This window comes from Dendropsophus ebraccatus, chromosome 5 (assembly GCF_027789765.1).
Source record: "Dendropsophus ebraccatus isolate aDenEbr1 chromosome 5, aDenEbr1.pat, whole genome shotgun sequence".
NCBI classification, from domain to species: Eukaryota; Metazoa; Chordata; class Amphibia; order Anura; family Hylidae; genus Dendropsophus; species Dendropsophus ebraccatus.
The window spans coordinates 88457622-88485093 of record NC_091458.1 but is presented as its reverse complement, the minus strand read 5'-3'; the positions used below and the strand labels follow the sequence as shown (position 1 = coordinate 88485093).

Genomic DNA, 27472 nt, shown 5'->3' with positions numbered 1-27472 from the left:
AAGTGCGCTGCTAATCAGCAACTCCTCCTTTTTGGCGTAGGGTGTTTTTTTTCTATATCCTACTGCCACGGTCTGCTGATAAGTGCCGCACATAAGTGCAGCACTTATCAGCAACACCATTTTTGGCGTAGTTTTTTTTTTTTTATACTTACTGTAAAAAACACGTAAAAAACACTACATTACACCACACTACATTGAATAAAGTTTGACACTACACCACTACATACCCCATATACCAATCCCTATAAAAAAGTGGCCCCCAGCGTGTTTTCGGTATCGGACGCATACACTATTATTGCCTCCGACACCGAAACAGCCAGTGAGGATGAATGGGGGGGATCCTTTGTTCCTCCATTCATCCTCATCCTCCAATGACGTATCTGGGGGTAGCGTAGCGTACGCTGCCTCCCAGACACGTCTTTTCCGCCAGTACCGTCCCAATAAGAGATGACGGTATGGCGTGAAATTCTACTAACTCTGTGAGAGTACCTCAGGGTACACTTACAGATATAGGGTACGTGCACACTGCGGAATGGCGAAGGATAACCCTTTGTGCATTCCGCAGCTGGCACCCACCGGCAGACTGATGCGGGCGCATGTCTCTACCCGTGTCATAGACTCCATGTTATGCACGGACGGATTCCATCGTCCGTCCAAAGAATGAATACATTGGACGGAGAGTGGAATCCGCCCGTGCATAGAACAGCGCATCAGTCTGCCGGTGGGTGCCAGCTGCAGAATGCACAAAGGGTTATCCTTCTCCATTCCGCATTGTGCACGTACCCTTAGAGTGTATGAAGGAATGGACACCCGAATCCAGCCCCCAGATGCCCCCACAATGCCCCCCCATCCTCAGAGTTAGTGGGGAGATCATTCGGGAACTGATCTTCCCACTGCTGGATAAAGGTCACCACCTGTACGGGGATAACTTTTATACCGGCACCCCCTCTTTCGGTCCCTCATTGCCTGAGCTACTGTAGCTTGCGGCACGATCCGAACATATCAGAAGCAGTAATAGAGCCCTAATATTTAGCAGCCATGAAGCGGACCCAGCGCTTCTGGATATGTGGGACCCCGTATCGCACCAGGGCAACATTTTCCAGGTGACGTCCCCCCATACTGGAAAACAGGAGACCCCAGAAGAAGTGCAGAGTGTGGCGTAACAGGGGGATCAGGAGTGACACCATTTTCCAGTGTGACGCCTGTCCTGATCACCCCGGCCTCTGCATACTGGATCGCTTCAAGGCGTACCACACGTCATCGGAGTTCTACATTATCTAAATTCTGTCCCTTATTCCTATTTCAGGGGTCACGTTGATCCAGGGATTATTTTGATTGCCATTATGGAGTCAGGAAGGAATTTTTTCCCTGTGATGAGGCTACTGTTGTCTGACTTACGAGGGTTTTTTGCCTTCCTCTGGATCAACACAGGTTGAATTTGATGGACACCTGTTATTTTCAACCTTATAAATTAATAATTGGCCTAATACCCCCAAATAAATTAGAATTGTCCCTTTTCCCCAGCTAAATAGGTATGGCCGCCATTCCCATGAGAGGATGCCATGATGCAATTACAAAGCCTCTGTGCGGCCAGGACAGTAGAAACCCCCCACAAGTGACCCCATTCTGGAAACTACACCCCATATGGAATCTAACAAGGGGGGCAGCGGGTATATGGCCCCCTGGTGATGGCCACATTTGGGACGTGAAAATGAAAAAAAAATTATTTTTTATTTTCACGGCACATGTTCTACATATGTGCCTGTTACCAGTGGGGTCCATATGCTCACTGCACCCCTTGTTAGATTCCTTATGGGGTGTAGTTTCTAGAATGGGGTCACTTGTGGGGGGTTTCTACTGTCCTGGCAGCACAGGAGCTTTGTAATTGCGACATGGCCTCCATAGCCTCTAAATGGCGCTCTGTCCCTTTGGTGGCTTGCCCTGTGCCCATATGGCACATTATGTCCACATGTGGGGTATTTTCGTACTCAGGGGAAATTACCCTACACGTTTTTGCTTTTATTTTCTTTTTTAACCCCTTGTGGAAATGGAAAAAAATCAAGGCTAGACCAACATTTAGTGTAATTTTTTTTTAATTTTTACTCTAAATCATTGATCTTATCTTGATTTTTTCATTTTCACAAGGGGCTAAAAGAAAAAAAAAAACACAATGTGTAGAGCAATTTCCCCTGAGTACGGAAATACCCCACATGTGGACATAAAGCGCCATGCGGGTGCAGGGTAAGCCTCCAAAGGGAAGGTGCGCCATTTGGTTTTTTGAGGCTGAATTTGGCTGGAATGGATTTCGAGGGGCCATGTTGCATTTAAAAGGCCCCTGTGTTGCAAAGACAGTTGAAACCCCCTCAAGTGACCCCAATATGGAAACTACACCCCTCAAGGAATGTAACAAGGGGTGTAGTGAGCATATGGACCCCACTGGTGACGGGCACAAATGTGGAACAATGTGGCGTGAAAATGAAATACTACATTTTTTACACTATAATGTTGGTCTAGCCTTGAATTTATCATTTTCACAAGGGGTTAAAAGAGAAAAAAAAACATAAAATGTGTAGAGCAATTTCCCCCGAGTCCGTAAATACCCCACATGTGGACATAAAGCGCCATGTGGGTGCAGGGCAAGCCTCCGAAGGTAAGGAGCGCCATTTGGTTTTTAGAGGTTGGATTTGGCTAGAATGGATGATGAACGTCATGTCGCATTTACAGAGCCCTCGTGCTGCCAAAACACTGGAAACCCCCCACAAGTGACCCCATTCTGGAAACTACATCCCTCAAGGAATCTAACAAGGGATGCAATGAGGATATGGACCCCTTGATGACGGGCACATTTGTGCCGTGAAAGTGATAAAAAGAAAATTTTCCCTTTCACGTCACATTTTTCCACATTTGTGCCCACCACCAGTGGGGTCCATATGCTCACTGCACCCCTTGTTAGAGTCCTTGAGGGGTGTAGTTTCCAGAGTGGGGTCACTTGTGGGGGGTTTCCAGTGTCTTGGCAGCACGAGGGCTCTGTAAATGCGACATGGCCCTTGAAATCCATTCCAGTGAAATCCAGCTTCCAAAAGCCAATTGGCGCTCCTTCCCTTTGGAGGCTCGTCCGTTTGGCACTTAATGTCCACGTGTGGGGTATTTCTGTACTCGGAAGAAACTGCGCTACATGTTTTGTGTTTTTTTTTTCCTTTTATCCCTTTGTGAAAATGAAAAATTGAAGGCTAGAACAACGTTTTAGTGTAAAAAATACTTTTGTCTTTTTTCACGCCATATTGTTCGGAAAATCTGTGAAGCACCTGTGGGGTCCAGATCCTCACCGCACCCCTTGTTACATTCCTTGAGGGGTGTAGTTTTCTAAATGGTGTCCCTTTAGGGGTGTTTTTTAGGTTTTGGCACCCGAGAGCCTCTGCCAACCTGAAGTGGTACAGTCAGAAATGACCAAATATAACGGAGCCATTGAAATGCACTAGGCGCTCCTTTATATCTGAGGCTTGTGGTTGCGTCAAATAGCGCAATAGGGCCACATATGGGGTATTTCTATAAACTGCAGAAACGGGGCAATCAATATTGGGGTGCACTTCTCTGGGAATAAGTTTATAATTATGAAAAATATTGGATTACAATAAAATCTCTGCACAGAAAATTAACATTTTAAAATTTCTTACACAATTAGCTTTTATTTCTGTGACTCCCCTAAAGGGTTAAATAACTTTCTGGATGTGCTTTTGCAGAGTTTAGTGGGTGCAGTTTCTGAAATGGGGTGCTTTGTGGGGCTTTCTAACATACAGTCCCCTAAATACACTTTGAAAACCTGAACAGGTCCCTAAAAATATCTGATTTTGAAATTTTACTGAAAATATGGAAATTTGCTGCCAATGTTTTAAGCTTTCTATTGTCTAAAAAAATGAAATATAGTTTAATAAATGCCGCCAACATAAAGTAGACATGTTGCTAATGCTATTTAATATATATATTATGTAGCATAACCATTTTCTGTATAAGCAGAAAAGTTTTAAAGTTGGAAAAATGCATTTTTTCACAATTTTTCATGCTATTTTGGGTTTTTTCATAAAGATTCATTATAAGTATCGACTCCAATTTACAAGAAATGTGAAGTACAATATTTCACGAGAAAACATTCTCAGAATCAGCCGGATAGGTAAAAGCTTCCCGACGTTATTAATGAATAAAGTGACACTGGTCAAATTCATAAAATTTGCTCCGGTCCTTAAGGCCATTTCAGGCCCGGTCCTTAAGGGGTTAAGGATCTAAATCTGTTCATTCTAGAGGAAAGAAGGGAAAGGGTGGACATGTTGTCAAATTACTAAATAAGGTAAGAGGGGAACAAGGGGGCACAATCTGAGACTAGTTGGGGGAAAGATCAGAAGCAACATGAGAAAATATTACTTTACTGAAAGAGTAGTAGATGCTTGGAACAAACTTCCAGCAGAAGGGGTTGGTAAATCTACAGTTACAGAATTTAAAAATGTCTCGGATAAACATATATCTATCCTAAGATAATAAGAAAGGAAATACTAAAAGGGACCAAGTGGTGGTTTTCTGCCGACAATCTTCTTTGTGTTTATGTAGCAAGTGTGTTTTTTTCAGTGACAGTAACTTGCATTCTTGTATTTTTTTTTCTCCTACATGATTTTAAATTTTTCTAAACTGTGACCCTGCCATGTCATAGTGCAGACACTTTCCCACAATCCTCCTTGCTTGCTTGTTAGGCAGAGACCAACAGTCAATATTTCCTGGACATTTGAGTTAAAGGGGTTATCCAGCGCTACAAAAACATGGCCACTTTCTTCCAGAGACAGCCCCACTCTTGTCTCCAGCTTGGGCTGGGGTTTTGCTGCTCAGTTCCATTGAAGTAAATGGAGCTTATTTGCAAATTGCACCTGAACTGAAGACAAGAGTCGTGTTGTCTATGAAAGAAAGTGGCCATGTTTTTGTAGCACTGGATAACCCCTTTAACCCTTAGACGACCCAGGGCGTATAGTTACGCCATGGAAGTCTGTCCCCAGACGACCTAGGGCGTAGCTGTACGTCCTGGGTGGTTCTCCCGCTATGAAGCGTGCTTCGGAGCGGAGCGTGCTTCATAGCAGGTGGGGGCCGGCTGCAATCAGCAGCCGGGACCTCACGGGTAATGACACGCTGCAGCGATAGCGGCGCGTCTGCGACGTTTAAGTGTAAGTGACAGGGGGAGTCCTCTGTCACTTACCGATCGGGACCCCCGCAGTGTTACACTGCGGGGGTCCCGATCGGTAAAACGGACCACCGGAGGTCTCTCACCTTCCTCCGTGCGGTCCAATCGGCGATCTGCTACACTGAGCCTGCACAGGCAGGCTCAATGAGCAGATCGCCGATAACACTGATCAATGCTATGCCTAAGGCATAGCAATGATCAGTGTGTGTAATCACACTAGTGTATGTAAAAGTCCCCCAAAGGGACTTCAAATGTGTAAAAAAAAAAAAAAAGTTAAAAACACTATTACACTAGCCCAAAACCCCTCCCCCAATAAAAGTTGAAATCACCCCCCTTTCCCATTATATAAATAAAACATATATCAATAAATAAACAAATAAACATATAATATACCGTAGCGTGCGTAATTGTCCAATCTATTAAAATATAACAAGCGTCATTGTGAATGGAGAACGGCGTACACGAAAATAGGGGAAAAAGTGCGGCGATTACCGATTTAATGTTACATTATATATAAAAAAAAAATAATAAAAAGTGATCAAATCGTCCGATCTTCACAAATAAGGTATTAATAAAAACTAGAGATCATGGCAAAAAAAATTACACTCCATACAGCCCCATAGGTGAAAAAATCAAACTGTTATAAGCTTCACAATAGGCCCATTTTATTTATAATTAATTGCCAAAAAAAAGGATTTCATTTAAAAAAAATATATAACATTAGAGAATCTGCGTAAACCTGCATATGGTTGTGTTCGGACTGAACTATAGAATAATGGTATCATGTCGCTTTTACCATATAGTGCATTACGTAGACACAGGAACCCCCCAAACGTTACCATATTGCATTCTTTTTTACGATTTCACCTATTTATAGCTTCATAAATAATATATTTGGGATTCCATCATACATGTTATGGTAAAATACTATTCCTGTAAAAAACAAGCCATTACATGGCCTTGTAGATAGAAAACTGAAAGTGCTAGAGCTCTTAGAAGGGGAGGAGGGAAAAACGAAAACACTAAGATCAAAATTTGCACGGTCCACTGGGTCATTTTGGGCCTGGTCCTCAAAGGGTTAAACACAGCATGCATGGCCTACCTTATTAGCTCTTAACAAGGGGCAGGACACATTCACTTTTTGCATCTGTTTCATTGTATCCATTTTATAATGTTACAATTAAATGCACTGAAAACCGATTTCAATTTCAAAAAGCCATTTCAAATTTTTTTTTAGAATGTAAGCCAATAGAAAACTGATACTGCAAGGTGTCATACAGCTGCATCTGCGTCATGGTTTACCATTGGCTTGGAATCAATTCCCCCCCCCCTTTAAATGGATACATTAATGTTAAATTAGTGCTGGACCTGTTTTGGGCCCTAATGACCAATCAATTTTCTTACTTTTTCATTGCTGCCCTCCAAGAGTCATACCGTTGTTTTATTTTTGCCCACGTAGCCATATGAGGTCTTGTTTTTTGCGGGACAGCTTTTACTTTTTATTGCCACCATCCAGGGGTTCATGACACATATTGATTAATTTTTATTAACCCTTCTTTGAAAAGTTAATGGAAAAAATGTCATTTATTTTCCACTTTTTTTAAAATTAAACTTACGCTATTCAGTTTGCAGTAAAAATAATGATATCGTTTTATAGCTTGGGTCATTACAGAAGCGGTGTATACTTTGCTTTATATAACAATTTATTTTGTATGGGGAATAAATTACATTTTATTATTTGGGGGGGGTAGCATGGGGATTTTTCTTTTATCTTTTTATTGCATTTCTTTTTACTTTTACACTAGTGCATGTTAGTGTACATTAGTGTATGTTAACTAGTGATCTTATGATCACTGCTACAATACACTGTACTACTACTGTAGGGCAGTGTATTGTATATGTCAGCCTCCTGCATGGCTGTGTAGAGGCATGACCATGGCAGGCCCAGGGGCCTTCAGAAGGCCCCCACTACTGCCATTGATACAGACTGGAAGCCAGACCTCGTCACTGGGCTCATTAGGTGAGTATACACATGATTTGACAGCCGCATATAATAGGTTAAACTACCTAGAACTGAGTACATTAGTGTAGACCTAGTTTTCTTAATGACATAACCCCTTTAACAGTTTTCTTTATTTCTGCCAAGTTGGCTGTATGATGAATGAGGGGTTGAAAGTATAAATTCCAGCAGTAACTAAAGTTTGGACTGTAAGAGCCCCATTACACAAGGAGATTATTGGCTGAATAGGCTAATATGACATGTGCAATAGGTATAACAATCTTCTAACAAACAAGCAGATGTTCGTTCATCGGTTGATCAGTCCATCCTGACATGTCAAAAAAAATTCTGCCTATCTAATATGACGTTAGGTTATCTTGCTTCATCTTCAAATTGGAATAAGGAGCAGCTTCTATGTACCAATATTATTCGGGGAGATTTATAAAATCTAGTGCACTCTTTAAATGGTGTGCCCATCTTCCTGCCTGTCCCCCATGTACTAAAATAATCATTTGAAGAAATATATTGATAAATATGCTTCATTGTTCTTTGATGTCATTACAAATAACTAACTAGAGTTTACCACAGAAGTCATGATCTAATTTTATATGTATATATAAATGTGATGTATTTTAATATATTTCCCTCTATTTACAGAACAGATGAACTGATTCAAAAGACAATTCGAGAAAAGTTTGCTGATTGTACAGTGCTGACTATTGCACACAGACTGAACACCATTATTGACAGCGATAAAATTATGGTAAATTCATTTTAACATTTTCATTTTTCTTTTCCTTTTGAAGACTCTCATATTCTGAATTCTTGTGTGGCCTCTGCAGTGTTCCTTTAACCCCTTACAGCTGCAGCTTCTTTTAGCTTCAACAACCAATTCAATATTTATTTATTTATTTATTTTTTGAATTAATTTTTTTTCTTTTTGCTTTCTAAGAGCCATAGCACTTTCATTTTTCCATCTACAAGGCGGGTTGGGTTGTAATTTTGTGTGCCACAATCTCTCATTTTTATTAGTATAATATTTTGTTAATATTTTTTAATAATTTTTTAAAAATTAAAAATCTGCAATCCTGGTGCTTTTTTCCCTCTTTTCGTTTATGCAGTTCAAAGTAAATGTACCAATCGAATATCTTATTAGTTCAGACCGTTGCACACACTACGATATTTTAATGTTTATTCATTTATTCATTTTTATATGTTTTATTTGTAAATTAGGAAAGTGGGCGATTTCAACTTTTATTGGGGGAAGGGACTATGTCATATTTGTTTAAAAAAAAAAACCTTTTTTTTTTACACTTTTTATTTGCCATCTAGGGGACTATTACATGCAATAAATAGATTGCAAACACTGGTCAATGCTATGCTATTGCATAGTATTGATCAGTTTTATCTGCAATCTTCTCCTAAAGTCTGCCAAGCTAACTGCACTTAAGTATAAGAGTTATACTGCAGGGGTTGCAATTGTGGCATTTAAGGAGTAAATGTTGTTGACAGCACTACGGGCGACTGTGAGGTTGCTGCGGCCTGCTGTTAACTGTGAGGACATGTACTAGCATGTCATTATGCAGGATTTCTTATTCATGATGTGTCAGTCTTTCTGCATGCCTTTATGGAGGGGTAGATGGTATTTGAGTGGTTCAGCTCTTTATTATTGGTGTAGTTTATAGCTAGGATCCTTTCTCTTTTTGGCCACTGTGCATTTGATACAGATATATTTCTCTATGTGGTGTAAGCTCTTCTTAGAGCAGTCATGTCAAACTCTGGCCCGCAGTGCCATTATTTTTGACCCGCTGAGCTTTTCCATTACTGTATTAAATCTGGCCCATCTGACGTTGCAGCAGATTATAATATGGGGGGTCCGGACAGCCACTCGGACTGACTACTATATAAGAAACTATTTGGAGGGCTGGCTACTATATAAGATGCTATTGGGAAGGGCTGACTTCTATATAAGAGACTATTTGGAGGGCTGGCTACTATATAAGACACTTGGGGAGTGCTGGCTACTATATGAGACACTATTGGGGAGGGCTGGCTACTACATATGAGACACTATTGGGGAGGGCTGGCTACTACATATGAGACACTATTGGGGGGGGGGCTGGCTACTACATATGAGACACTATTGGGAAGGGCTGGCTTCTACATAAGAGACTATTGGGAGAGCGGGCTACTTTCTAAGACTATTGGAGAGAGCTGGCTATTATAAAAAACTATAGGGGAGGGGTGGTATTGTATAAGAGACTATTTTAGGGACTGGCTTCTATATAAGACTATTGGGTGGGGTGACTACTATATACGAGACTATTTTAGGGACTGACTTCAATATAAGACACTATTGGGAGGGCTGGCTACTTCATAAGAGACTATTTGGAGGAGGGCTACTATATAAGACACTATTGGAAGGGCTGGCTACTATGTGGGGCTCTAATAGTAGGCCTGGCTAGTATGTGGGGCACTATGGGGGGGGGGGGGCTACTACATGGAGCACAATTACAGGATTACCTACAGTTTGAGGGATATAATGGGTAACTACAATGTGGGGACAATTACTTTAGGCTAGGTAGTGCCAGGAAAGCTGCACGCTACTCTGACAGTACCAGAAACACTGCATGCAATCTTCATTAAATATTATGGTTGGCCCGCTACTTCCTCCAATTTTTCTTTATTTTAGTCCACTGTGTATTTGAGTTTGACACCTCTGTCTTAGAGGATCTATGATTAATATAATCTTGATAGATAGATATATCCTATATCAATTTTATCATAGTGTTCAGCACCTGGAGATGCACAGCACTCTGACAGTGTCAGGAACGCTGCATGCGCACACTTCAATAAATATCAAATTTGGCCCGTGACTTGTCCAAATGGTTAGATTGGGCCCACTCGAGTTTGACACCCCTGTTTTAAGGAACTCCCCAGAGTTTCATAAACAGTGGAGTGGTTGTGCAGTTCCAATTAATGTCAGTAGGAAATTATGAGAATTGTGGAAGCCAAAAAGACAAGATAGGAATACTCTAAAAGTCAGAGTGTGTCATGAAAATGCTGTGTTTCTTTTTGGTTTTTGTTTTGTTTTCTTAAAGAGCAGGTTGCATTTACAGAGTTTATGATTTGCAGCATTTTTTTAAACATCAAAGCAAGTAGGGATCAGTGCATTTATTTTGTTTTGTTTTGTTTCCTGACTTATAATGACAAGTGAATTGAGATGCAGCACAATGTTATGGTACAGTCATGAAGCTAAGATAAAACTCATAATTGTGGCTTTGATCTTAGGCAAGCCATCTTCGCCTTTGTTGAATACTGTAAGCAATTTGCCAATAAAGCTGTTCAGCATTAGCATTGTCATCATAACATCGCTTAATTACTATTGTTAAACTCATTATAATCCCATTGTTGTTCTCTGGATTATTTCTCTCTCTACAAATACAAGTGGGATGTTCTTCTGTTTATTGTTGATTGAAGACGAACAAAAGGAGTATAAGAAAACATCTGTGAAATAATTAATGTCATTATTATGACTCTTGTTTTCTTGCTGGTTCTCCAAAAGGATTCGATTAATTTTAATTCACTAGTTTTAAATTCATGTTATCATTTTGTTTCCTTGTTGTCACTTTTAATGATAGTGACTTTATAGCACAGTTTCAAATTTATGAATATATTTATTCTTAAAGGACTTCTGGAACATTAATTCAGGGAAAGATTAATGCCTTTGGGGTAATAAGCACTGATATTGGTTAGAGAGAGCCTTCTTGATGGCATTTCTATGAGGATGTGGATTTTAGCTGGTGTAAGAAAGTTACACAGATTTGTAATTTACTAGTGGATGGATCACAATTATTACATTCCTGATTAAACACGGTTAACGGTGTAAGCGCAAAAAATGCTAAAGCACAAAATAGCAGATTTTTAGTCACATCAAATCCAGAGAAATTGTAATAAAAAAAATCAAAAAGTTGCATATAAGCAAGCAAGCTACCAATAGAAAGTACAGATCATGCAGCAAAAAAAATCACACATTACATGGCACCATAGACCAAAAAATAAAAGCGCTCTAAGGATAGTAATACAGTAATTTCAAGAAAATTTCGTTTTGTTTTTTTTTTTAAAGGCTTTATTTTTTTAAAAGCCGTTATATAAGTTGCATATCGTCATCATACTGACTTGAGGAACATAGATAACATCAGTTTTACCATAAATATATATATTTATTATATATAATATAATTATATACAATTTTTTCAGTTTCGCTTCATATTTTATGGAAAAATTCTTTCATTGCAACGTACAATTGGGATCGCAAAAAATAGGGGCTTATGTGGGTGTGAGGGTGAAAAAATGCAAGCTTTATGGCCTTTTTAAACATGAGGAGGAAAAACAAAAATGTAAAAGCAAAAATTGGCTCAATCCTTAAGAGGTTAAAGAGGGTCTCCAGGTTCGGAAAAAACTGCCGCTTTGTCGTGTGTGTTTTTTTTTTTCCTTTTAACAGAGCAGTTATGTTTCTCTAATCCTGGTTATATTTTTTAATTGTGCACAATATAAAAACTAATTATCCAAATGTCTGTTACTTAAATTTTATTTTGACCCTTTAAGGACCAGTCCAATTTCAATTTTTGCGCTTTCGTTTTTTACTTGTTGTGCCTTAACCCTTTGAGGACCAGGCCCAAAATGACCCAGTGGACCGCGCAAATTTTGATCTTAGTGTTTCCGTTTTTCCCTCCTCCCCTTCTAAGAGCTCTAGCACTTTCATTTTTTCATCTACAAGGCCATGTAATGGCTTATTTGTTACAGGAATAGTTGTACTTTGTAATGGCGTCATTCATTTTACCATAACATGTATGATGGAATTCCAAATATATTATTTATGAAGATATAAATTGGTGAAATTGCAAAAAAGAATGCAATATGGTAACGTTTGGGGGGTTCCTGTGTCTACGTAATGCACTGTATGGTAAAAGCGACATGATACCATTATTCTATAGGTCAGCCCGAACACAACCATATGCAGGTTTACACAGATTCTCTAATGTTATATATATATTTTTTAAATGAAATCCTTTTTTTTGGCAATTAATTATAAAGAAAATGGGACTATTGTGACGCTTATAACGGTTTTATTTTTTCACCTATGGGGCTGTATGGGGTGTCATTTTTTCCGCCATGATCTCTAGTTTTTATTAATACCATATTTGTGAAGATCAGACGTTTTGATCACGTTTTATTAAATTTTTTTTATAGATAATGTAACATAAAATCGGTAATCCGCACACTTTTTTCCCTCTTTTCGTGTACGCCGTTTACCGTTCGCAATGACGCTTATTATATTTTAATAGGTATATTACGGTATATTATATGTTTATTTGTTTATTTATTTTTATATGTTTTATTTATATAATGGGAAAGGGGGGTGATTTCAACTTTTATTGGGGGAGGGGTTTTGGGGTTGTGTGTTAAGTGTTTTTAACTTTTTTTTTTTTACACATTTGAAGTCCCTTTGGGGGACTTTTACATTCAGTACTTGGATTTGTACACTGATGATTGCTATGCCATAGGCATAGCATTGATCAGTGTTATCGGCGATCTGCTCATTGAGCCTGCCTGTGCAGGCTTAGTGCAGCAGATCGCCGGTCGGACCGCACGGAGGCAGGTAAGAGACCTCCGGCAGTCCGTTTTACCGATCGGGACCCCCGCAGTCACACTGCGGGGGTCCCGATCGGTAAGTGACAGGGGACTCCCCCTGTCACTTACACTTAAACGCCGCGGTCGCGCCGCGATCGCGGCGTTTAAGGAGTTAATGACACGCGGCAGCGCGATCGCTGCAGTGTGTCATTGCCGGTGAGGTCCCGGCCCCCACCTGCTATGAAGTGCGCTCCGCTCCGGAGTACGCTTCATAGCGGGAGAAACACCCAGGGCGTACAGTTACGCCCTAGGTCGTCTGGGGACAGACTTCCATGGCGTAACTCTTCGCCCTTGGTCGTCTAAGGGTTAAAGGCCATAGCTCTTGCGTTTTTTTACCTAGAGACCCACATGAGCCCTTATTTTTTGCACCACTAACTGTACTTTGCAATGTCAGGCTTAATTTTTGCATAAAGTGTGCTTTAAATGTGGGATGAAATTGAAAAAAAAAAAACACAATTTTTTTTAATACGGGGAGGTTTTGTGTTAACGCCATTCACCCTAGGGTAAAACTGACTTGTTATACATGTTCCCCCAGTTAGTACAATTGCAAAGATATGTAACTTGTAAAACTTTTATTTTATTTGATGGCTTTTAAAAAGTTAACCTTTTTTTAAAAAAATGTTCCTTAAAATCGCTCTGTTACCATGCTTATAGCGCTTTTATCCTTTGGTCTATGAGGCTGTGTGAGGTGTCATTTTTTGCACCATGATCTCTACTATCAGAACCTTGTTTTCATATATGCAACTTTTTGATAACTTTTTATTACAATTTTTCAGAATTTAATGTGACCAAAAATGAGCAGTTTTGCACTTTGCATTTTTTTTGCACTTACATTGTTTATCGTGCAAGATTAGCAGTTAAATAAATTAATAGTTCAGGTGATTACGCACGCGGCGATACCAAATATGTTTGCTTGTTTGTTTTGATTGATAAAATGGGGAAGGGGGGGGGGGGTGATTCAGATTTTTATTAGGGAAGGGGATTTTTTATTAACCCTTTGAGGACCAGGCCAATTTAAATTTTTGCATTTTCGTTTTTTCTTCCTTGTGCTTAAAAGGCTATAGCACTTGCATTTTTTCACCTAGAAACCCACATGAGCCCTTATTTTTTGCGCCACTAATTGTACTTTGCAATGACAGGCTGAATTTTTTTCATTAAGTACACTGAAAGACAGGAAAAAACTCAGTGTGGTGAAATTGTAAAAAAAAACGCATTTCTTTGATTTGGAGGGTATTTTTTTACGCCATTTTTCTGGATTTGATGCGACCAAAAATGCCCAATTTTGCACCCTGGGATTTTTTTGCGCTTGCGCCGTTTACTGTGCGAGATCAGGAATGTGATTAGCGGAGCAGCGGAGAGCAATAGATTGCCGAGCTGGGATCAGCGCCATTATGGCACAGACATTCGGCCGGTACAGATGCGGAGATCGCTCCTCCGCGATCGCATTGCGGGGGGCCGAACCCCTTACTAGACCACCAGTGATGGCCAAAGCAAGCCTTTTAAATGCAGCTGTCAACTTTGACAGCTGCATTTAAATGGCTTATTAGCAGGCACGACGATCGGACCATGCCCGCTAATAGCCGCGGTTCCGGGTTGCAGATGGCACCCGCGATTGCGGCGGTTCAGAGCGGGGTTGCCGCGCGGCCCCCCTCTGGACGCCTTTAGCGATGCCAGGGCGTACACTTTTGCCCTTGGTCATTAAGGGGTTAAACAACTCCCCTCCATTTGATAACCTATGTGATACCTAAAATATTTAACTCCTTACCCCCAAAAAAAGAACCTTAAACTTCCACTCTTTTGAAATCTGCTGTCTACAGGTTGTTGCCAGGGGAAATCTGTTTATATCAATGGACAGAGCAGGACAAATTACAGTGAGTGAAGGTGGGCTTAGCATGTGCAGGAGATAGCCTTAGAAAACCTGGACTGTGTACCTGTAAGCTGAGCCAGCCTTCTGCTGAAGGTGACCCAAAACAACAACAAAAAAATATTTGTTACTGTCAATTCACCACAGACAGGTTTTTTTTTTCCTGCCAGCTCCAAAAAGATTAGCAACATCTGCTAAGTAGACTAATTATTTTAGGCATAGGTGCTCTCACTAGCCAACTAATTAATCTGTACCTTGATCATTTTATTCTAGTAGGGAGGGATGTAACATCACATTATTTTAGCATCAGACACATTTAGGTTTATAAACAGTTTCTTTGTCTTGAAGAAAGTTTTCCTTCAAATGTATTCTATCAGCAGCTTAGATTTATCTAACCTGCTGATATCTCCCTATAGTGCACAGGGTGCTGAGGCACTGAGGATGAAGGTAAATTTCTTACCTTCATCCTCAGCACCCTTTCCACAATATTAAGACTTGAATCCATATCCAAGTATGTTGTTTTGGTGCACTGGGGTGGGGCATCTGCTCCTAGTGCACCGATCCACCCCTGCTAATGAATATCAGCAGAGTGGACCAACAGGGGGGCATCTTTAGTCTAAGATTGCACCATCTGTTAGTTGGCTTTGTTTTTGGCCAACAATATGCACCACCAGAAATTGTCATGAGGCCTACCTAACTGCTGCTGCCTTCTATTTAGTCAGTGTTGTTGGATCTGGAAAATTGGTTCAAATAACAAGGATTATAAATAATTATAAAAGTCCTATTCCTAGAAAATATGGACATAAAGTATACACTCATTTTTTTTTATATGGAAAGCTTATCTAGAAACCTACAGGTTAGCCATTAGAAATGTATGCATATACCTTTACATTGCAATTTCTTTTCCCCCTTGATTGTTAGGTATGCTAAAAAAACAAAAAACAACTAAGTAAAAACCTATGTAAAAATAAAAAAAAATCTATTACTTTGATTTATCCTATTCAAGCTATTGTCTTGTACTTCCTTTTTCATTCCCCTTTACCTTACCAGAATTTTTTAATGCATTATAATACTTAGATTAGGTTTTAAAACCTAACATTAACATCAGCATATACCCATGTTTGCCACTATTCAAGTTAGGATGGTGTAGATTTTGATGTAGTTGGTTTAAATTCAAGAAAATCGCAATGATAAGAATGCACCTGAGGGTATATGTCATGAGAATTTTTCAGTAGTGCAGCCTTAGGCTTCAGGCCTGTAAATTCAGGAAATCCCAGCATAGATGCAAGATAATAAAATGAAACTATTTTGTCATTTTAATTTCAATCAAACTACCAATTATAACTTAATGCCCTGCAGGGCCAGTAAGTCTACATAGAATAAAACTAAGATAAAAGGTTTATAATGGTGGTAAGAAACACATTTATACTGCTATAGCTGGGGTGTTTATCTGGTTTAACCTCTTAACGATACAGGAAGCATATACTCGTCCTGCGGCCATTAAGGTTAAACAGAGAGGGCTCCCGACGCGAGCCCTCTCTGCAGCGTGCCGTCCCTGGTTGCTATGTGCAGTTGGGGACTGGGTCTATTAGCCGACACGGCCAATCACTGCTCCCGGGTAATTAACTATTAAAATACAGCTGTCAAAGCTGAGAGTTGCATTTAAATAGTGATTGTCCCCCTTTCCCTGGTGTTTAGTGGGGGGTAACTTCCCCCCCGTGATGCGATCGCGGAGGGGAGATCCCTTTTACTAAACTGGCCGCGGAATGACGCTGATCCCGGCTCAGCAATCAGTGTATCTGGTTTGCTGCAGTCCAGAATTATACAGCACCGATCTGATGGTCCCCCAGGGAGACTTCTAATTAATGTAAAAAAAAAAACAAAAAAACCTCCCCTAATAAAAGTTTAGATCACCCTCCTTTTCCCATTTTATAAATATAAAAATGTACATGTTTGGTATCGCCGTGTGCATAATTGCCCGAACTATTACCCCTTAAGGACAGAGCCAATTTCGATTTTTGCGTTTTTGTTTTTTGCTCCTTGTGCTTAAAAGGCCATAACACTTGCATTTTTCCACCTAGAAACCCACATGAGCCCTTTTTTTTTTGCGCCACTTATTGTATTTGCAATGACAGGCTGAATTTTTTCATAAAGTACACTGGAAAACCAGAAAAAAATAAACGTATGATGAAATTGAAAAAAAAAAACCTGCATTTTGTTTATTTGGAGGGTATTTGTTTTTACGCCATTCACCCTGGGGTAAAACTGACTTGTTATATATGTTCCTCAAGTCGTTACGATTAAAACGATATGTAACATGTATAACTTTCATTGGATCTGATAGCCTGTAAAAAATTCAAACCACTGTTAACTAATATATGTTCCTTAAATTCGCTCCATTCCCATGCTTATAGCGCTTTTATCCTTTGGTCTATGGGGCTGTGTGAGGTTTAATTTTTTGCGCCATGATGTGTTCTTTCTATCGTACCTTGACTGCGCATATGCGACTTTTTGATCGCTTTTTATTACAATTTTTCTGGATTTAATGCGACCAAAAATGTGCAATTATTGTGCGCTTACGTCGTTTACCGTGCGAGAACAGGAATGTGATAAAATAATAGTATGGGCGATTACGCAAACATGTTTGTTTATTTGTTAACTTTTATTTATTACATGGGAAAAGGCGGGTGATTCAGACTTTTATTAGGGGAGGGGGCTTTTGATTGAAAACATCACTTTTTTTTAAAACTTATACTAGAAACGTGGCACCCGGGATCGCGGTGGTTCAGAGCGGGGTCGCCGCGCGGCCACGTTCTGAACGCCCTTATCGACATCAGGGCGTAAATATACGCCCTTTGTCGTTAAGGGGTTAAATTATCCCATTCCTGATCTCATATGGTAAATGGCGTAAGCGCAAAAACCTGCCAAAGTGCAAGATTGCGCATTTTTGTTTACATCAAATCCAGAAAAAATTTAATAAGTGATCAAAAAGTCGAATATAGGTAAACAAGGTACCGAAAGACAGAACAGATCATGACGCAAAAAAATTACACCTCACACAGCCTTATAGACCAAACAATAAAAGCATTATAAGGATGGGAATAGAGCAATTTTAAACATTTCTATTTATTTATTTAAAGGTTTTAATTTTTTTTAAATCCATTAAAGCGACTCTGTACCCACAATCTGTCCCCCCCAAACCACTTGTACCTTCGGATAGCTGCTTTTAATCCAAGATCTGTCCTGGGGTCCGTTCGGCAGGGGATGCTGTTATTGTCATAAAAACAACTTTTTATCCTGCAGCGCTGTGTCTAACGGCTGGGGCTTACATTTGTATATGCATTAGGCTGGCACCACCTCTGTCCTTCCTCCCCACCCTGCTCATCATTGGGAATGATCCAGGAACATTTACTGCTGTTTGAGCTTTGCAGAGGTGTGCCAGCCCATGTTCATTATGCACACAGGTGGGGAATAGGAAGCAATCTGCCCGGGGCATTCCTAATGATGAGGAGGGTGGGGAGGAAGGATAGAGAGGGTGTGCCAGCCTAATGCATATACAAATGTAAGCCCCGGCCGTTAGACACAGCGCTGCAGGATTAAAAGTTGTTTTTATGACAATAACGGCATCCCCTGACGAACGGACCCCAGGACAGATCTTGGATTAAAAGCAGCTATCTGAAGGTACAAGTGGTTTGGGGGGTCAGATTGTGGGTACAGAGTCGCTTTAATCCATATTGGCATAGTGTATTACTAACAGTAATAGCTGAGACTGTGCTCCCAGCTCTCCTCAGGTCATTGACCAGGTCTTCCCGTATAGTTCTGGACTGATTCCTGAACTTTTTCAGAATCATCCTTACCCCACGAGGCGACATCTTGCATGGAGCCCCGTAATGAGGAAGATTGATAGTCATCTTGTGTTTCTTCCATTTTCTAATAATTGCACCAACAGTTGCCTTCTCGCCAAGCTCCTTGCCTATTATCTCGTAGCCCATCCCAGTCTTGTGCAGGTATACAATTTCCTCCCTAGTGTCCTTAGACAGCTCTTTTGTCTTGGACATGATGGAAAAATTGAAGTATGATTGGTTGAGTGTTTATTTTTATACAGGTAACAAGTTCAAACAGGTGCAGTTAATACACATATTGGGGGAGATTTATCAAAGGGTGTAAAATTTAGACTGGTGCAAACTGGCCACAGCAACCAATCACAGCTCAGCTTCCAGCTCTGGTGAAAGGAAACAGGAGCTGTGATTGGTTGCTGTGGCCAGTTTGCACCAGTCTAAATTTTACACCCTTTGATAAATCTCCCCCATTGAGTGCAGAGTGGGAGGAGCTTCTTTAAGAAAAAACTAAAATATCTGTGAGAGCCAGAATTCTTACGTGTTGGCAGAGGATCAAATACTTATTTCATGCAAAAAAATGCTAATTCATTATTTAAACATCATACAAAGTGATTTTCTTGATTTTTTATTTTTATAGATTCTGACCTCTCTTTTCTTGGTAGGTGGGAAATCTTGCAAAATTAAGTATCTGATACCTCCCCCCCCCCACACACACACACACACTATCTGTACAGTTTCAGACTTCACATAGCATCAGACCTATTCAGGACCAGACTGGCCATCTGGCATTTCGGGCAAAAGCTAATATTTCTCCTGGCCCGCGACTCCTTCCCACTACTGTAGGGAGTCACTGGCCAGGAGGAAAACTGGACCATCCCACTGAACTCCTTACCTTTTTATGAAATTCTTGCCATCATGATTTATTATGATGCCAGGAGATCTGAATTCAGTGTAGACTATGTGAGTGAATAAACTATAGCATCAAGGCATCAGTGAGAGTTAGTGTGTGTGTTAAGCCAGCCTGAGGCTATGTTTACACACCATAAGGCTATATTCAGACGCTGTAAGAGACCGGATGTTCTGTGACCTAAGAAAAAGTATCTCGGAAAAGATCATCCCGGCTAGTACTGCAGTACTGGCTGGATGAACTTTAGGGCCGCTGAGTTCTGATACGCCCACATCAGATCTCCCCATTGCAGACAATGGAGCGTGCGGCCGGATCGTTTGGTTGTCAGTTATTGAGAATGCAGCCTAAGGCCATGTTCACACAATGGCTGTTTTATTGAGCACCAAACAGCCATGTTTGCACTAAATATTCCATTGAAATCAATGCACAACGGCCAGAAATCAACATGCTCGTTATTATGACAGTCATATATTAAATACAATGTGTGTAAACAGCCGTTATTTAGATTGACTTCAATGCAACCCATTTCACTATGAAAAGAATAGTTATTGCTTTTATTTATTTTATAAATTATTTATTTTATAACTTCTGTTCTTGTCTTAAAATGTACGTTGTGTGAACATTGCCTTAAAGTGATGTTGTCACCCCCTCACTGTGTGCGGTTCTCCACACCATCCACAAGCTTAGATGCTGCACATTTGATATAGACCTGTATAACACGTCTGTGTCTCCTTTCTGCTCTAAAATCACTTCATTTTATCAGTGGACAGTGTCACCTAGGTGGGGTTCAATGGCAGCTGGGCTTTCTCCCCAGCTGAGAGATGGAGTCCAACTCCTGTAAAGCACTGCTAGGCAACACTGTCCTCTAATGAAATGAAGCAAGAGTAAGGAGGTGACAGTATCACTTTAAGTCTTCTTTGCCTACTTTGGGTATTGCCACATCTGGTGGACTTGCTGGTTAATAATTAGCATGTAGTACTCTGAACTGTCAAACTATTCTATAGTCTAGTCATACTTGTCTATACCAGCAGACGTCCTCGCTAACTATTCTGCATACTTTAAATTGAAATAGCTTTTGACTGTCTGAAAGATTGCTTTCATTGCAGCTTGCATTTACATGTGTGCACTGTGTATCAACTTCAACATAACATAAATGGGCTGTAACACCTAAAGCCATAGGACACCGTATTTTTTTTTTTATCTTTAGATTTTATTTGTGTGTAAAAATGTAAATCAAAGTGAGACATGAATCACAGTTTAGGAATGTTACTTCCTCCCTGCCCTACAGCAGCTGTAAACAACTAGAACCAAGGCAATAAGCCTTTTCTTTTATTCACCATGTTTTTTTAGTTAACTTCTATTAGTATACAATTAAAATGTTTAGGGTTTCCTAGTTTGTTTTTTTGGCATTAATAGAAAAGCTTGTTATTAGCCTTGCCAACTGAATGGTATTGACAAGATATTGTTTTGATTGTGAAGCTTCCACAATGCTGTTAATGAAACATAGTTTTTACTTAAAATTTGGCACCAATACAAGTTTGCAGACATAGTTGGATGCTTAATAATGTTACTTATTGTACTATTTAGGACGAGCCGACAGCATAGAGGCACTACTCTGCCATTGTCTAATGGCCTAGATCATTAAAAAAAACATGTCTATTTCAATAGCTTTTAATTTTGATGGTGAATTGAGTTGGGGAGGATCCCTAAAATGCATTAATAGTGATGTTGTCATCCCCTGCCCAGACGGGCAACCCCCTGATTTTAGCAGGATCATGTTGCTGATAATAAAATGTATGGACAAATAACCTTATTTTTGTCCTCTGTGTGTTTCTTTTGCTAAAATCAGTGTCTTTATCTGCCAGGGGGAGTGTCAAGGAGACAGAGCATTTCAGCTTTTGTGCCCCCAAGTCTATCCCCGGTCCTTCTCTGTGGAGCCCAATGCTTGAAATGCCCAGCCTCTCCCCAGTGGATAAAGGCAATGATTTTAGAAAAATACAGGGGGCAGGAATAGAGATATAATTGGCGTTATATATTTTTTAGCAACACGACCCTGCTGAAATCAGGGAATGCCCACTAGGGGGTGGAGAGAGCACTGTGACAGTATCACTTTAACCCCTTGCCTCTGCAGCCTGTTTTGGCCTTAATGCCCAGGGCCTATTTTTCAAATCTGACCTGTCTCTATGTAGTGATAACTCTGCGGTGCTTTTAACCATTGTGGTTATTCTGAGATTGTTTGTTTTTTTTCCGTGACATATTCCTCTTTATAATAGAAAAAGAAGAAAGAAGGTGTAGGTCCTCTAGTTAGAAATGTAAATTGGTGGTATGAATATATAGTGGGATTATCAAGTGTCAAGTCGATAAACTTTGGTTTTATTTGTAACAGAAAACAATGTCAACCAGATATTACAGTATATATCTAAAACATAGACAACTTAGAGATCTCTAGTTTAAAACATCAAAAAATAGGATAAAAAATAAAATATAAAAATAGTTAGGAAATTGTGGATATCGAGGTATTGTAAAATATGGACCAATGAGTTCATATATTAGTCTTTTGTAAAATGAAATGATATATTCATAAAATAGTCTCTTGTAAAAGATTAATCACATTCATTCATCTGTATGATTGCTGATATCCTGTATTGGAAAGCAGCGGTCATACTGTATATTGTTGTAAGACAGTGATATATAGTGGTTATCCAATTTGGCAATAATTGTAGCTAGATCATGTATTCATAGGCATTTGTAAACATGATTATAGTGCTTGTATGTTTAGGATATTTAGTAGCAGACGATTTGTAGCAAATAAATAAATGCAATGTCGGCAATCCCTTGTTCCGTGCTTGTAATGTGCTGCAGTTTGCCGGTATTAGTAGCAATGCATTCAATGCTCAGGCGGCATGTAAAGTATATGTTAATAACTTGGCAGCATATATTTGGTGTCACAGACACCTCTCACCAGTCCTGGGTTGCGGTCCGGTCCTCACACTCGTCTGGGTTGCGATACAAACGCAGGAGGTAACGGGTTGAGTGGAGTGACGTCCCAGCGGTGTTGTTCTTTCTAGGCGGTAAGCGCTGGTAGCGCTGAATCGCTCTCAATTAGTAGTATCCCTGGTCCGCGCTTGCGCAGATGGGGATGTTGCCCGCGGGACCTCGTGGGTTCTGGCACCAAAATTTGGATACTTGCTGTTACTTGGATTGAAAAAGTTCTTTTTAGATGAATGAATGGGAGTGTAAATTTACTGCTGGTTTACGCAGAGATGGGTGGATGATAAATGGAAAAATATATAAAGATAAAAAAAAAAAAAAAGTAAAAAAAGTTGGTATGAAATGAGTAATAAAAATGCAGATAATATTGTTGGTAGGTAAACAACAAAAAATAGCATTAAAAAATGGTGAGCTGGATGCGTTTCGGAGCCTTCTTGGCTCCTTTCTCAACAGCAAAAATAAGTTCAGTCCTGGGTTGTGGATATTGCAGGTTTTTATAGGAGTGTCCAGATAATTGGTTTAATTGCCACCATACCTGCATTGATGATTCAAAGATCTGGACTGGATTAGTGGGTTTGTTTTGTGTTAAACATACATACAAATGGGAAGTAGCAGTGGATAACGATGTGGTCTAATCGGAATAGAGTAAGATGGGTACAGTTATAATGAAAAGTACCACATCTAGTTATCTAGATCTCGATTCACATCTAGATAATATAGGAGTAAAACTGAAAAAAAAAATAGTAATAGAAAATAAAAACAAGAAGCAAACTAACATTGACAATCTAATCTGTGATAGAACATACAAATATGGGCATGTGTCACATGTCTAAACAGATGTATGGCATAGATGATGGATAGTTAAAAATGATGTTTCAAGTAAATCGTAAAATGAAAGTGTAGTTAAAATGATGTTTCAAGTTAATCGTAAAATGAAAATATAAAGAACATGTAGAATGGGAAGAAGGAGCAAGAAAAAGGAGAGTTAATGTGGGGGAAGTGGGTATCGTTTATGTATTTTCTAGTACAGTCATTAATGGTCTGGAATAGGTGTTTTCCTTAGTGTAATTCTCTTGGTGGCGGTGGCTTGTCACTGATGTGTCGAAAGGACAACTATATCCACACCAATTGCTCTCTCAAATCCAAATTCTACCCCAGACATGAGGCGGGACAAGATGTGACGGCATTCAAAAAAGCAGTAGAAAAAGACCTACGCGAACTACAGACCAAAACCAATAAACATAACTTAACATACAAAGAAAGACAAGCCATACAACAATTACAATCAAATCTAGACATTACCATACGACCAGCCGACAAATGGGGGGCGATAGTAATTCTTGATACTGACAAGTACAGACAAGAATGTCTCAACCAGCTACAAGATAACTCCTTTTACCAGAAAGTCCCCACAGACCCGACCAACCACTACGAAACAGAACTTAAGAATCTTTGTGACCAAGCTTTAGTTAATGACATTCTAAACTTCAAGGAACATGACTTTATCACCGGTACACAGAAACGCCTACCTGTATTTTACTGCATACCAAAAGTTCACAAGAACCCCCTTAACCCCCCTGGCCGCCCCATCATATCCGGAATTGGTTCATTGACTTCCAATTTGTCCAATTACATTGACAAAATCCTTCAGCCTATAGTTCAATCTACTCCGTCCTATATTAAGGACACCACACAAGTAGTCAAGCTAGTTGAAACCTTCCCATGGCAATCAAACCTATCCATGGCAACATTAGATGTCCAATCGCTCTATACAGTCATACAACACGACTTAGGCATACAGGCCATCAAACACTTTCTCACCCAGACAGACATGCCACCCAAACAAGTAGATTTCACTTTACAAGCTCTACACTTCATACTCACACACAATTACTTTTACTTTGAAGGAGACCACTATAATCAAATTACCGGTACGGCCATGGGCACCAGATTTGCGCCAAGCTACGCCAACCTGTTCATGGCATACTGGGAATCTCAAACCATCACACAACACCTAGAATCAGATCTTATCTGTTGGAAAAGATATATCGACGATATCATCCTCTTCTGGAAAGGCCCCAGCACAGAACTAGAAACATTCATTTCACAACTCAACAATAACCAATTTAATTTAAAATTTACACCCCACATTAGTACCAAAAACATTGAATTCCTAGATCTATCCATATCTGCACAGACTCATAAACTAGTATGTCAAACATACACTAAGCCAACAGCGAGAAATAGTTACATTTTGTTTTCTAGCTGCCACCTTCCACGGTGGTTATTAAATATCCCCACTAGTCAATTCAGGCGCCTGAAGCGCAATTGTACAGATGATGACATATTTCACATAGAAGCATCTAACCTGTCAGAACAATTTAAACATAAGAACTACCCTGAAAACACCATACAGAGTGCATTGACTAAAATTAAAAATGCAGATAGATCAAAGTTCTTCGAAATAAAATCGAGTGCTGGGGAAACCTCTGAATCAGACAACAGTTCCAAAATCATTCTACCCTTTAACCCTGAATACAAGAAAATCGAAAAGATCCTACAAAAAAATTGGCCAATATTATGCCAAGACAAGGTACTGGCCACAATACTCCCCAAAAAAACACCTATTGTGTTCACAAAGGCACCAAACTTAGGACTAAAAGTAGCACCTACAATCAGGAATACACATAACAAACTTACAAACACTTCGTGGCTGTCTTCACAAGGTTTTATCAGATGCGATACTTGTGTATGTTGCACAAGAACAAATTTTTCAAAAAAGACAACTACAGTGACGTCTACTACAAACAACTACACATGGACAATTAGAGAACTCCTTACATGTCACACTAAGGGGGTGATCTATATGCTACAATGCCCCTGCTCCAAACAATATATAGGTCGCACAAAGAGAGAACTGAAGACCCGCCTCCGCGAGCATCTCTATAACATTAAAAAAGGAAATGAAAAACACCCTCTTACATTACATTTCAAACAGGTACACAATTGTGACATTACAGGAACTACCTTTACAGCCATCCAGTCAGTCAAACGTAGTTGGAGAGGGGGAGATTATATTGCGGCCATGTCCAGATTTATATATGATTTTGATACTATAGCTCCAAAGGGTTTGAATGAAGAGTTGGAGATCTTTGGTTTTATCTAATCAATTTACCTCTTAGAAAATTCCTTTCTTCCTTTTCTTTCTCGGGTCCTGTGGTCCTCCCCCACGGCCCGTCACCTGCCTGGCTGTCTATCAGCGCGGTGACGGACTCTGCGGTTGGCTCCCGGGTTCCCCTCTTCCTTTCGACACATCAGTGACAAGCCACCGCCACCAAGAGAATTACACTAAGGAAAACACCTATTCCAGACCATTAATGACTGTACTAGAAAATACATAAACGATACCCACTTCCCCCACATTAAGTCTCCTTTTTCTTGCTCCTTCTTCCCATTCTTCCCATTATTCCCATGTTCTTTATATTTTCATTTTATGATTAACTTGAAACATCATTTTAACTACACTTTCATTTTACGATTTACTTGAAACATCATTTTTAACTATCCATCATCTATGCCATACATCTGTTTAGACATGTGACACATGCCCATATTTGTATGTTCTATCACAGATTAGATTGTCAATGTTAGTTTGCTTCTTTTTATTTTCTGTTACTATTTTTTTTTCAGTTTTACTCCTATAATATCTAGATGTGAATCGAGATCTAGATAACTAGATGTGGTACTTTTCATTATAACTGTACCCATCTTACTCTATTCCGATTAGACCACATCGTTATCCACTGCTACTTCCCATTTGTATGTATGTTTAACACAAAACAAACCCACTAATCCAGTCCAGATCTTTGAATCATCAATGCAGGTATGGTGGCAATTAAACCAATTATCTGGACACTCCTATAAAAACCTGCAATATCCACAACCCAGGACTGAACTTATTTTTGCTGTTGAGAAAGGAGCCAAGAAGGCTCCGAAACGCATCCAGCTCACCATTTTTTAATGCTATTTTTTGTTGTTTACCTACCAACAATATTATCTGCATTTTTATTACTCATTTCATACCAACTTTTTTTTACTTTTTTTTTTTTGATCTTTATATATTTTTCCATTTATCATCCACCCATCTCTGCGTAAACAAGCAGTAAATTTACACTCCCATTCATTCATCTAAAAAGAACTTTTTCAATCCAAGTAACAGCAAGTATCCAAATTTTGGTGCCAGAACCCACGAGGTCCCGCGGGCAACATCCCCATCTGCGCAAGCGCGGACCAGGGATACTACTAATTGAGCGCGATTCAGCGCTACCAGCGCTTACCGCCTAGAAAGAACAACACCGCTGGGACGTCACTCCACCCAACCCGTTACCTCCTGCGTTTGTATCGCAACCCAGGACGAGTGTGAGGACCGGACCGCAACCCAGGACTGGTGAGAGGTGTCTGTGACACCAAATATATGCTGCCAAGTTATTAACATATACTTTACATGCCGCCTGAGCATTGAATGCATTGCTACTAATACCGGCAAACTGCAGCACATTACAAGCACGGAACAAGGGATTGCCGACATTGCATTTATTTATTTGCTACAAATCGTCTGCTACTAAATATCCTAAACATACAAGCACTATAATCATGTTTACAAATGCCTATGAATACATGATCTAGCTACAATTATTGCCAAATTGGATAACCACTATATATCACTGTCTTACAACAATATACAGTATGACCGCTGCTTTCCAATACAGGATATCAGCAATCATACAGATGAATGAATGTGATTAATCTTTTACAAGAGACTATTTTATGAATATATCATTTCATTTTACAAAAGACTAATATATGAACTCATTGGTCCATATTTTACAATACCTCGATATCCACAATTTCCTAACTATTTTTATATTTTATTTTTTATCCTATTTTTTGATGTTTTAAA

General features: G+C 39.7%; 1 protein-coding gene across 1 annotated transcript in view; it reads left to right on the top strand.

Moving 5' to 3' along the window:
- Positions 1-27472, top strand: part of ABCC4 (ATP binding cassette subfamily C member 4 (PEL blood group)) — a 226765-nt gene that overhangs the window by 176994 nt on the left and 22299 nt on the right. Inside the window, exon 29 of the mRNA XM_069970675.1 lies at positions 7875-7980. Within this exon, the coding sequence (XP_069826776.1) occupies positions 7875-7980 (106 nt within the window). The remainder of the gene's footprint in view (positions 1-7874; positions 7981-27472) is intronic.